This window comes from Phoca vitulina, unplaced genomic scaffold (assembly GCF_004348235.1).
Source record: "Phoca vitulina isolate PV1807 unplaced genomic scaffold, GSC_HSeal_1.0 scaffold7, whole genome shotgun sequence".
In the NCBI taxonomy this organism is placed as follows: Eukaryota; Metazoa; Chordata; class Mammalia; order Carnivora; family Phocidae; genus Phoca; species Phoca vitulina.
Genome location: NW_022589710.1, coordinates 63,464,121 through 63,477,195, shown reverse-complemented (window position 1 = coordinate 63,477,195; position 13,075 = coordinate 63,464,121). Strand labels below are relative to the sequence as shown.

Sequence of the window (13,075 nt, the reverse complement as noted above, 5' to 3'; positions counted from 1 at the left end):
GCCGAGATACGAATTCACTTCTGTGACGCGGTGGTGGCCACGCTCACTGGGTTGTAATCCGCTCGGACCTGCTTATTGTCTTCGGGCTAGGGAGGGTGGCTGAGAGAGGAGACAGAGGGATGTGGGCACAGGTGGACCAACCGTGAGCGTTTTCTTTATTGTCACGGTTTCACTTACTGTCGATAGTTTTAAAAACTGCACTTGTATTTGTTTTTAGTTCTTCTGTACGTTTCCTCCCCCTACAGTATTACATGTTTACCCTGCCGTGCCAGGTAGAAATGATACTTTTTAAAGATTTTTTATTTATTTATTTATTTGAGAGAGAGAGTGAGAGAGAGAGAGAGCACAAGAGGGGGGAGCGGGAGAGGGAGAAGCAGACTCCCTGCCGAGCAGGGAGCCTGATGCGGGACTCAATCCCGGGACTCCAGGATCATGACCTGAGCCGAAGGCAGTCGCTTAACCAACTGAGCCACCCAGGCGCCCGAAATGATACTTTTTAAAGATTTTATTTATTTATTTGACAGAGAGAGACACAGTGAGAGAGGGAACACAAGCAGGGGGAGTGGGAGAGGGAGAAGCAGGCCTCCCGCCGAGCAGGGAGCCCGATGCGGGGCTCGATCCCAGGACCCTGGGATCATGACCTGAGCCGAAGGCAGACGCTTAACGACTGAGCCACCCAGGTGCCCCGAAACTTTTAAATTATTAAACATGTTCCTGCTTTATGTTTTCAGAATTTTTTCTATTTAAGCCAATCCTTTTATCTTAATTGAATGTTCCACAATTATCTTTTCTAGTACATAGCTAGTAATTTAAAACAAATAATTTTCTGGAGCTTTGTAGAATTAGGTTTTCTTGTTACAGTTGTCTCAAAGGAGCTATCACCGTATTCCTTTTGTGATTATATTTATTCCAGAAGCTTTATTTGCTAAGTTTGATTTAACTAGAGTGATTAATAGTGCCAGGAAAGCTACTCTTAGATCATTAAATATTTCTTTTTTAAAAGATTTTTTTTTTTTTTTATTCATTTGAGACACAGAGATAGAGCATGAGCAGGGGGGGAAGCAGAGGGAGGGGGAGAAGCAGACTCCCCGCTGAGCAGGGAGCCCGATGTGGGGCTCGATCCCAGGACCCTGGGATCATGACCTGAGCCGAAGGCAAAGATGCTTAACCATCTGAGCCACCCAGGCACCCCTAAATATTTCTTTAAGCTTCTCTACGTGAAATGGTAGCTTAGCTATATTTTCTACATACACGTGTCACAACAAAATGCTAGATTATAATAATTGCCTCTTATTTTCCCTATAATTACAATTCTGTCATAAATATAATTATCCTGGGTTATCTCAAAAGCACAGTGGGTTTTTTGGTTTAGTTACAAGCATAATGTTGATGAACTCTGCTAAAGTTGTATACAATAGGATAATTTAGAGATTTTTCTGATCTTCTCTCCTCTCCCCCTTTCAGGGACTTACAGACACGGCTCAGACAATTTACGAAACCGCAGCTCGAGAACACGAGAGCAGAGGGGTCACTGGTGCCGTGGGCGAGGTCCTGCGCCAGATTCCTCCCGCGGTGGTGAAACCTCTGATTGTGGCCACGGAAGCGACATCAAATGTGTTAGGTGGCATGAGAAACCAAATTAGACCAGATGTTCGGCAAGACGAGTCACAGAAATGGCGCCATGGGGAAGACTGATATTTCAGACGCGATTCTTTATGGAGATAGTGAGGGTAGAAGTAAGGAGCATAGTGTCCCATTGGCAGCTTTAGAGGGTACTCATTTAATTTTATTGTGCTCATCTCAGGAACAAAAGCATTTCTTAGTTAAATAATTTAATATCAAAGCAACATGCAACCAAAAACTTGTGACATTTTAGGGCTAGTTTGGTACTTGCGTAGAGAAATGTTTGGTGGTTCGTGTCAAAAGTTCTTAAGCGTTTGCTGCCAAGTAAGTGGAATGCTTGCTTTTATTAAAATGGCTGTGATTCTCCTTGCTTTGGATGAGAGATCATTGGAAGCCTCCTGTTACAGTACAGAGTGCTCAGAAACTTTGAAAGTGCACTTTGAAAGCACTATTTATGTTGCCCTGAGGAGAGCTGATTTTTCTCAAGGTTTAAAAAGAATCACAGCTTCGAAACTTTCATTGAGAATGAGAGACAGAAACTACAGGGAAAGCAAAGCAAATAGGATTTTAATATAAATAACCCTGAGGAATAAATAACCTAGTCTGTTGGATTTAGTGTCCGTGCACTTGAGAACATTATTTCCATTCCCTCAGAATCTGTGGGTGTTGAGAACGTGAATGTCGCAGACATGTTCTGTTGCACTTTATCGTGTGTGTGTGTGTGTGTGTGTGTGTGTGTGTGTAGATTAATACAAGTCATGTGATCTATTTGTTATGTAATTTACAGATTTTCACAAAATATAAAGAGGAGTAAGACTGAATGTTTGGCAAAGGAAGCTAACTCAGATGTAGTAACTTCCATTTATTTTAAGTGTAAATGAAAATGTGCATTCTATAATGAACTGGGGCCCATATGATTGTTTATATGTTCACTTTTCAGCAGATACAGTGCAAGCTTTTAGGAATGTGTGGAAAGGGAGATTGGAAATGATTTTTACTTTTCTGAAATTAACCAAAAATCCTCCAAATATGCCCTAGTCAGCTATTTCGAAGTACCATTTTTACTTGGTTAACAGTGTACATTTTGATAACCTGTCAGGAATGAATAAAGTATTTTTATTTAAAGGTAAAATTGTTCTATGCTTCCATGAACATTTTGCTTTTCTTAGAGCATATTCATAGATGCAATACTTGGATCCATCCCAAGATACTTGGGAATACTTTCTCAAAACTGATTTTGGTTAATATCAAGTAAATCATTACCTAGGAGTAAGAGGAAAATTGTTCACAAGAACTCACTTTTTGACTTTAGGTGAATCTAGTAGAAAAAATGCAGGACTTTGTGTTCATCCACTGATGTGATGTGAATTTTCATTTTCTGAAGTGGGGTGAATGCCATTCACATGAATTTGGATTTCAGAACTACATTTCAGGTTGGGGTTTGAAAAATGATGTCGAATCGATTCCATTCTCTAGATTTTCTGAACAAGAAAGCAATGTAAGCCAAACATCTGGACATTTAAAATTTATGAAAACTGTGTTAAACAGCATTTAATTTTTGTTTCCTTTTTATTGCTGAAAAAACTTTAAAAAGGCACTGCTCACAGAACCATCCGTTACTCTGTCCCAATTAAATGGAGTCCATGCAGAATGTGATCCTGAGTAAACAATAGCCACGCCCATGCATCATTGAGAAGGCTCAGCCGGCCTCGGGGGCACGTTCTGACCGCCCTGCTCGCTGACCCCAGGATGCTCCATGCATCCTTAAAACAGAACATACCATGTCTCTTATTTGTGATGATTAATTAAACTGCAAAGCCCTTGATCAACTTAAAAATATAAAATCTCTAATTTTAAAAGACATCTTCCATAGTTACACTATTTAAGTTCAGTTAGATATAGTCTAGGGAGAAATAATCATCCTCTTCTTTGCACTCTTGAGTTGCAAATAGACCCATCTTTTGACAAATTTGGTTTGTAAATCCTAGTGTAACAGAGATCTTCATAATGTCATTTCCGTGGTTCTCTGTCCTGTGCACCCGCAGCCGCAGAATCTGGGTTTGGGAGCCAGAAACCTGCCTCGGAAAGGCCCAGTATCAGGGCTCTGTTCATTGCCAGTTTAACCCAGATGCTCTTTATCTGAGATGTTTATGTAGACTGTATTTGAACACTTCTGCATTATTAGGTATCCTCAATTTGTTCTTTCTTAAAAATGTCTTTTCCAACCTTTATGTCACAGCGACACAGTAAGGAGAGCGTTGGGCAGGACCTTTGGGCTGCCAGATCTGCCCTCACTTGGCAGGTGACTTGTAAGCCTCAGCATCTGTCTGTAAACTAAGGGGCCCAACAGAGATTTTTGGATGATGGGGTGTGTGTGTGTGTGGTGTGTGTGTGTGTGTTTGGTAGACTGCGTGTGTGTGTGGGTGTGGTAGACTGTGTGTGTGGGTGTGGTAGACTGTGTGTGTGTGTTTGGTAGACTGCGTGTGTGTGTGTGTGTGTGTGTGGTGTGTGTGTGTGTGTGTGTGTGTGTGTTTGGTAGACTGCCCCAGACCTGTGACACCCCAGTGTGTGTGGTGTGTGTGTGGTGTGTGTGTTTGGTAGACTGCCCCAGACCTGTGACACCCCGGTGTGTGTGGTGTGTGTGTGTTGTTTGGTAGACCCCCAGACCTGTGACACCCCAGGCTGGGGGTGTTTGGAGAGCATGGAGGTCACACCACACACGGTAGCCACGGGCTCCCTCAGATCTTGGATCTCTGAGTACTGCATTTCGGAGTGGCCACCGGGCCTGTGTGGTTGACTTTGATGAACTATTCTGCATGGAGTAGACGGCGTGAGTCCACATGTGGCTGCGTGGGGGCCGAATGGGTGTTTCCCCAGCGAGTCCGGGTGAGCAAGCCTGACCGAGATCCGTCAGCGAGTTTAAGACCACAGTGTTAGAGAAGCGCGTGAAGACCACTTCATAAAGACAGCGATACTTCCTCTTGAGTGGGGCTGATGTGCACCCCGTTTCCCTTCCTGTCTGTCCCCAGATTGCTGTTATTTGCCAGTAGAACATTCCCTTTCAATATCTGCCTTTTAGGACAGACGTAATACAGCATTTCTTCTGGACACAGCAGTAAACTTTCATTTTAGTGAAGTTTGGGTCCAGTTTGGATTCCCACTTTAAGCACATATATTTCACATCAATATTTTTATAATGCAAGACTCACTTTAGGGAATCTTTCCAAGTCCCAGTGTGCCTAGAATAGCAAAAATACCAAAAAACTGCTGTTTCCTGCCTCCTGCTGTGTCACTTTTAAATGGTATTAAAATATTTCCAGGAAAGGGGCGCGTGGGTGGCTCAGTCGTTAAGCGGCTGCCTTCAGCTCAGGTCATGATCCCAGAGTCCTGGGATCGAGTCCCACATCGGGCTCCCTGCTCAGCGGGAAGCCTGCTTCTCCCTCTCCCACTCCCCCTGCTTGTGTTCCTGTTCTCGCTGTCTCTGTCAAATAAATAAATAAAATCTTAAAAAAAAAAAAAATATTTCCAGGAAAAATGTTTAGTTTTTAATCCTCTCCTGTAAAAACCGTGTTCTGTAGGTTTGGTGCCCTTGCTCAATTTCAAAACCATCTGGGCAACTCTGTCTGCTTCTGTGCAGGGGCCGCCAGCCCAGGGGCGTCGGGCCTGCCTCCAGTGTGTTCGGGTCGGGTTCTGGGCACTGTGTACTCTTCGCAGAGCGGGTGGACAGCAGGCCGTGTTGACTTGCAGCCGTGTTAAATGAGAACCCTTCACTACATGGTTCAGGGTTAACAACTGTCATGACATTCACTTAAATTCTGTAGATGTGAAAAGCTTCGTGACTTTAATCACTGGCCTTTGCTTCCATTTTCTTACACCTGCATCGGGTAGAATTCCTCAGGATTACAGGGAGTGTGGCAGGGCTAGTGTTCGTGGTGAGCAGTCACTCCGTTTCCCCTCACATCCTCTTGACCTACTTAAGACATGAGGGCCAATGTCTGTAAAGTTCCTTGAGCTTGAAAGTAAGGGACTGTCAAAAGCAAAGTGATATTCTTTTGTATCTGCAGATGCATCCATCCATTGGACATAGCAGTTGGTATCAAATAGAATAAATCAAATAGAAATTTGTGAGTCTTAGGTTTAACCAGGAAGGCTACTTATAGAGTGTATAATACAGGGGGGGAAATCTATCAAACAATCTTATTTCTGTTTATAGGAAGGTATAGTCGGTCTTTCCATAGAAGCCTAGTTGTGTGCTTTAGTGCCAACTTCCTTTTATCCCCGTATTTTGGGACCATGTAGGTGCACCACCCCCTTTAATAGACCTTGTAAGCTTACGTGGGGAGTATTTTCCTCGATCCTGTTACTGTACATCAGACACAGAAAAGCTCTTCTAACACACCAGCATCGTGGGCTGTGTTGGGGATGAGAAATTTGAGTTTCAACAATTCACACTGAGAGGTCAGCAGTTTTCAAAAACATCAGGGTCCGGGATTTTTGCCTCCCGTCCCAACCGTGGCCACCGTGGTTTCGAGCGTGTGGCTCAGTGGGAAGCGCCGGACTGCGGGCTGCTGTGCGACTCGGGATGGCCGAGGGGGTGGCGGTGGCCTCGGTGACCCCTCCGGAGCCGTGGGCGGTGGAATTAGCAGCCCCCCCTTTAAGAAGTGTGTTCACTTTGCTGTTTGACTCGCGTTCTGCATGCACGAAACGGCAGCTTCCAGCCTTGGGGTGGGTTTCCTAAGCAGCCGGGGGCGCAGGCCGCACTGGTCACTTTTCCACTGTGGACCGTGTGGTGGGGGCGGGGGGGGCGCCGAGTTCGGCTCTCCTGCGAATCCCTCCCGACTTAACCTTGGACATGGAACTTAATCTCACCAGTGTTGTATGCTCCTTGCTGAGTTCCCTAGTTTCCCTACTTAATTTTGGATGTACTTTAAGAACACTACTGCTATATGAGTCTTTTTGTGGAAATGTAACTCGTCCGTGTGACTATGGAAAATATTATGAAATGGAGAGTACGTTTGAAGAAAATTAAAATATTTACTCTTTGGAGTTTGCTTTAAACACTATTGTCTTTCGCCAAGAACGGGCCCCACGGCCTATACAAATCACTTCTCGGGGTGGGGCGCCGGTCTGTGGCAGATCCTGTTACTGAGACCCCGGTGCTGGTGACAGCAAATCGCGAGTCTACCTGCCGCCCGTTTCTGAGCTGCACGGGGCATGTGATGGTAAAGCTTGCCACTCCTCCCCCCTGCAGGTGTTCGTCACTCTGTTCTCAGCCCTGCAGTGTGGACTTGCGGCAAACATACCTTCTCGTGTCGGTCTGAGGGACCTAGATAAATACCTGCTAAGTCTGCTCTATATGGGGGAATGTTTTTACTTGTAAAAGAGAGATTTTATTATTTTTTGGGGGGTAGCAAAAAGCAAAGTTTATTAAGCGATAGCAAAGTGATAGTACAAAGCTCCTGAGGAGGGAGGGGGGACCCGAGAGGGTTGCCCTGAAAGAGAGATTTTAAAGGAGTACTTTTTTAAGATTTATTTTATTTTTTTTAATTTTTTGGCAGAGACACAGCGAGAGAGGGAACACAAGCAGGGGGAGTGGGAGAGGGAGAAGCAGGCTTCCTGCCGAGCAGGGAGCCCGATGCGGGGCTCGATCCCAGGACTCTGGGATCATGACCTGAGCTGAAGGCAGACACTTGACGACTGAGCCACCCAGGCGGCCCCCTCCCTTTTTTTTTTTTTTTTTTAAGATTTTAAAAATTTAATTTTTTGGCAGAGACAGCGAGACAGGGAACACAAGTGGGGGAGTGGGAGAGGGAGATAAAGGAGTACTTTTAAAGGCAGTGCTTTAAAAGAGGTTTTGAAAGGACAGGTGTCACTGTGTGAAACCACTCAGCTATCAGGGAAGCATCAGGGCACACTTCACACATGGCTCTTGTGACGGAGGGATAGGAACCTTTGTGGGGTGCTCGCTGCCTGCCGGGTGTCGGGGTGCGTGGGTTCTTTCTGTAACCTCAGGGCCCCTCTGAGAGGCAGTTGGTGCAGTCCCTGTTTTCCAGAGAAGTCAAGAACCTTGCTGTGGTCACATGCTGTGACTCCCAAACCCCATGCTCATCCTAGACATCATTTAAGGGGAACTTGCACAGTTGTCTGAATTAGTGAAAGCTCATCACTAATTAGGAAACTAAGAAAGGAATTTTGCTAAAAGATTAAGATTCATGATTCTTAGAATGCTTGAGCCTAAGGCAAGAACAAACTTGCTTCTCCATCTCTCACCTGCATCTCTAGCCCTGCTCCCCTCTCCTGGCTGGGCACCAGCCGCTCTTGTCCTTTGGTTCTGCCACATCCCTGTATGCAGGGGTTAGAGATCTTTCTTTTCCCTTTTTTTTTTTTTTTTATGATGAAGTTCAGGCCCCACTCAGCACCAACTAAATAAGAATCTGCAAATGGGGCTGAGTCAGGGTCTCCACACCTTAGCAATTTTGACATTTGGGGCTGGTTAATCCTTTGTTGGGGGGCCGTCTTGTGCATCGCAGGATGTTGAGCGGCATCCTTGGCCTTACCCAGTAGAGGCAAGTAGCACCCCTCCCCAACTGTGAAAACCAAAATGTCCACAGATATGGTCAGATGTTCCCTGGGTGGCAGGATCCACCTGTGCAAACTGCTGGGCTCACAGCTCCCCTGGGAAATAATGTGCCTCCTGGAGCGAGAACAATGCGGAAGAGCCTTCCCACATTCCTTTCCAGAATGCTCTGCCTGTTTCCTCCTTGTTACAACTTAAAAGGTTACCATTTTCAGACAGGGCCAGCCACCCTACCTACCTCTTTATTCTCCATTATCGCACACATTCCTTTAAACTGTGGTCCTGCTCTCCTAAGTCCACACTGACTTGTCTCAGTGTTTATTGCCTAACACCCTCCGTGAGGGCAGGGCGCACACGCACCTGCCCACCTGGCGCCTGGCACAGGGCCTTGCCCAGAATCAAGGCATCAGGGCCTAGTGAATGAATGAATGAGTGAATGAATGAATGAACCTTAGCGGTCCTATCGTCCTACACAGTCACTTTGCAGTGAGGATGTCAAGTCCAGAGAGGCAAAGTTATGTGCCCAAGATCACATGATTAGTACTTGAAGATGTCCTTTATTCAATGCAGTTTTACTTTCTTGGTTTTAGCAATATGTAAGGATACTAATACATCCATAAACATAAAGTGGGTGAAAACCCCATATTCAGTATTTACTCTGGGACTGCCATGCTCAGCACTCCTCCCTGTGGCATTCACACTCAGCCTCAGCCGGAGCCCTGGCCGGGAGCAGACGGCCACCCGGACGGCCACCCGGACAACCGGCAGGAGGCCGTAAGGAAGGGACTGACGGGGCCTTGGCGGGCAGGGCCAGGGAGACCACGGCTACCTTGGAGCCTCTTTCATGTTCAGCTCTGGGTCTGTCCTGGGCCTCCCAGAGTCAGTGGTGATTTCTCGCCTTCTGAGAAGCCGCTGGAGCAACACTAAGACTCCTTGCAGGCCCAAAGGGACAGAGAGGGAGAGATGCCCAGAACCTGCAGCCGAAGGAGGGGCCGCCTGACCAGGGCGGTGGCCTTGCGTGCCGGGAAGTAAGCCGAGGAGCCAGAGGAACAAATCCCACACTCAGGCTCCTACCCTCTCATCTGCTGCTGGAGCCCCCGAGGGGCAGATAAGTGCCACCCAGCCCTCGAGCATCCTCTTACTTGTATTTGTGCTATTCCTTCTGCAGGGGATGAAACTGATGCTTAGAAGTGACCTGCCCAAAGCCACACAATCTACTAGTCAAGGAACACTCGTCACCAATGACAGAGGAAGCCCCAAAACCCAGCCGCTTTTCATTCTCATGAAGTCCAGTTGGTGCTCCTCAATACACGGCAGCTCTCCTCAAGTGGGGATGGAGGAGCCCAGGCCCCCCCTATCTTGTAGCTCTGCCTCCCCTGGACGGGGTGTGGGTGGGGAGGAGGACAGCCTGGCTCTGGCGACGTTTGCCCATGAGCTGTAGGTCAGAATCCTGTCACGTGACCACACCCAGCCTGAAGGGAACCTGATGTAAGCCTTGCTGTGTGTCTAGGAAGGGAGGAAATGGTTGGTGAGCGCCTGGCCAGACTGCTACGTGTAGCTCATAATTTGGAATTTGCATAATTTGGAATGTCTGCAGACCCACACTTAGCAGCACCCTACTGGAATTACAAGTAGTTTCCCTCCAAGATAATTTGCCACTACCAGAGTTGGAGCTTCCCCCCGCCGCCCCGGGCTTGTTTATATTCCTGAAAGCAGTTCCACATGGAGCAAATTAAACTCAGCAAACAAATTTGCTGAGTAGCGAGGCGGGATGGTATCATGTAGCGGTCCTCACAACTTGTCTGCATACTGGAACCACTGGGGGATCTTTTAACAATTCCAAAATTCAGGCCACACCCACGACCAATTAAATCACAATCCCTGGGGCATATTTATGAAGCTCCCCGGGTGACTCGGGTGACTCGTGTGCAGACAAGTTTGGGTACCACTGGTACAGTGGCTAAGAATACAGATTTTAGACAGACTGCCTAGGGCTGAATCCAGGCTTCAGTATTTGTTAGCTGTGTGGTCTTGGGGAAGTTGTTTAACCTCTCTGTGCTTTAGTTTCCTCCTCTATAAAACATGATAATATGGTTGTCATGAGGATTGTGTGAGTTAATGCATGAAAATGCTTAGACTGGTGTCTCACACACTGTATCATGTGAGCGTTAGTGGGACTTACTGTTTCCAGAATGCTTACTGTGTGCCAGGTCCCAGGCGAGAGCTGAAAGACGGCCCCTTGCTCTTGGGGAGGTCAGAACCCAGTGGGAAGACATTGATTAGACCCAGCTAATCATTCCAGCCATTTGCCCCTTATAAAATGGAAATCAATATGTTTTGCTCCTGAGAGATCAAGTGATATTTCACAAAGCCGAAGCAGAAACTACTCAGAGCAGTTTTAGACTTGGAATTCCTGCTTCTGAAGACCCCAGCTGGTCTCCTTTCCCTCGGCCATGCAGGCTTCCTGCTTCCCTGGCATTAAACACAGATCTGGGGAAGCCGGCTCCATTTTTAGCTGATGTTCAGGATTACCTAGTTACAGGGAAATTTGACTTGGAGGGTACATCCCGGTTAGCATTTGGAAATAAAAGTCAAAGAGGGTGCTGGAGGCAAAGTCGTTGGGGCTTGGGGACAGCCGAGAAAAGCGAACCCTACCACGTCCTTACCGTAAGAATTTCTAGGCTATCAGCAGAGGGCAAACCATTCTTTTTTTAAAAAGATTTTATTTATTCATTTGAGAGAGAGAGAGACAGAGAGAGTGCACAAGCAGGGGAAGAGGCAGAGGGAGAGAGAGAAGCAGGCTCCCCACTGAGCCAGCTGGGAGCCGGAAGTGGGGCTCGATCCCAGGACCCGGAGATCACGACCTGAGCCGAAGGCAGATGCCCAATCATCTGAGCCACACAGGCGCCCCAAACCATTCTTTTAAATTTAGATTCCATTGAGGAATAAAGGAAAACATGGCTGCTTGGTGCAAAGTATAATTCTGCTTCCAAAACCCTAACGTGAGTCTTTGTCGGCCCAGATGTGGCCCAATTATTTTTAGAGCGAGGGAGACCTCAGGGCTCTAACTCCCAAACGCGTTTAACATGCGGTAAAAGTTAAGCGCCATCCCCCTCCCCGTTCCCTCTGCTTTTAAAAATCAGTATCAATGTTACAGCTCCACACTCAGAAATCCCCCCTTCATTTATGACGGGCACCCCTAAAGCCAAATAAACACCTCTCTTCTCCATTTCAGTTTAAACTCAAGTTTTTCTTTTAAGACTTTCCCCTTCAGAACATACTATTGTCTTCAAAACCCTTTTTAATTCTTCTTACGGGCTTTCATTTTGAAAGCCGTTTTCTTAGCCTTTGTGTCCTGTTTGCTGGAGTTTTAGCCACTCTCCATCCCAAAGAGTGACCTTGAGTAAGTCACTTAACTTTGCAGCATCTCAGTTTCTCCGTGATTTATCCGTCCGATAGATCCCGACAAGGGGAAACACCGAGTCAGTGACGCACCCATTTACGTGTGGGTGTCTGTTGCCAATTTTCCTCTTGTAGAAGTGGTACCTACTAACATACGCCCCAACAAAATTAATCATTAAAACATTTTTTATTATTTTGAAGAGATCTTTAAACAGCCGCGTTCCAGAGAAATCACTGCCTTTTCCCATTTCTATGTTCTGTTAAGCTTTGGAACCTGTGTGTTGTAACCCTTTTAAGGGCTTTGGAAATTTGTGCAGAATCCTCTGTGGGGAAAGAGCAATCCTCCACGGGGGCCAGCAGGGGGCGCCCGCTCCCTTCCCGAGTGGAATTCAGCTCGGCAATTGCCCCGCGCGGAGCCCTCCAGCAGCAGCGCAACTGAGCCTGCGCAGAGTCAACCCTTCCCCGCCCCGCCCCCCACTTCCTCCAAGTACCGTGGGAAAGTTTGGGGGAGAGTCCTATCCCAGCCCTTTCGCCAGGCTTGTCTGTGGCAGCGTCCTCTTCGTCGAGGACACTGCTTAAATTAAAAATAAAAATGTCATTTAATTTCACACCTGATTTCTCCCTGTAAACACTCCCCTGGGTGGTAGCTCACACCAGGGCCCCCTCTCAGTCCCTGTGATATTACCCCTGGGGGAGCTGTCACAACAGGCTGCCAAGGGAATATTTGGGGCATGAGCTAATATTCAGATAAAGGTCTCTGGTGGTTTTTCCTGCAGGGGTATCTAAAGGTGAGCCTGCAACAGAAGCCAGTTTAAGCTTCTGTGCTGGATTCCTTCCTCTGCTGGAGATGCAGGCCCCAGCCCCCTAACCCTGCCACTCAGGGCTGGGGCGAGGGCGAGGGCGAGGGAGGGGCACGGGCCTTGGGCACGTCGGGAATCAAGATAAACAATAATTTAATGCTATGTTCTTAAAAAAAACAAAACCCACATGAATGCGCAAACATCCATGATGAACAGAGCATCAGCATTTTATTTTTATTTTATTTTTTAAAAGATTTTATTTATTTGAGAGAGAGCACAGCTGGGGGCAGAGGGAGAGGGCGAAGCAGAATCCCCGCTGAGCAGGGAGTCTGACTCAGGGCTCGATCCCAGGACCCCGAGATCGTGACCTGAGCTGAAGGCAGACGCTTAACTGAGCCACCCAGGCGCCCCTTTTCTATTTTTTAAATAGGTAATACCTTTATTTTTAAAAGTAAGCTCTATGCCCAACATGGGGATCGAACTCACGACCCTGAGATCAGGAGTTGCTTCCTCCACCGAATGAGCCACCCAGGCGCCCCAAAACACTAGCATTTTAAATAAAGATCTGACCCTGCACCTCCAAGCGCCTATGACGTCACCCTTGGCCAAGTCCTGTTGGACCCCGTCTTTACTTTCAATGTGGATACCTGTCCATTATGATCGAATCTCATTC

At 47.0% G+C, this 13,075-nt stretch overlaps 1 protein-coding gene across 4 annotated transcripts in view; it reads left to right on the top strand.

Annotated features, from left to right (window-relative positions):
- ATG2B (autophagy related 2B) overlaps positions 1–4,035 on the top strand; it is a 79,887-nt gene extending 75,852 nt beyond the window's left edge. For all 4 annotated transcript variants that reach the window (XM_032405879.1, XM_032405880.1, XM_032405877.1 and 1 more), the window contains exon 42: positions 1,465–4,035. In XM_032405879.1, coding sequence (XP_032261770.1) covers positions 1,465–1,695 — 231 coding nt within the window. In that variant the 3' untranslated portion in view covers positions 1,696–4,035. The remainder of the gene's footprint in view (positions 1–1,464) is intronic.
- The last annotated feature ends 9,040 nt before the right edge of the window (positions 4,036–13,075 follow it).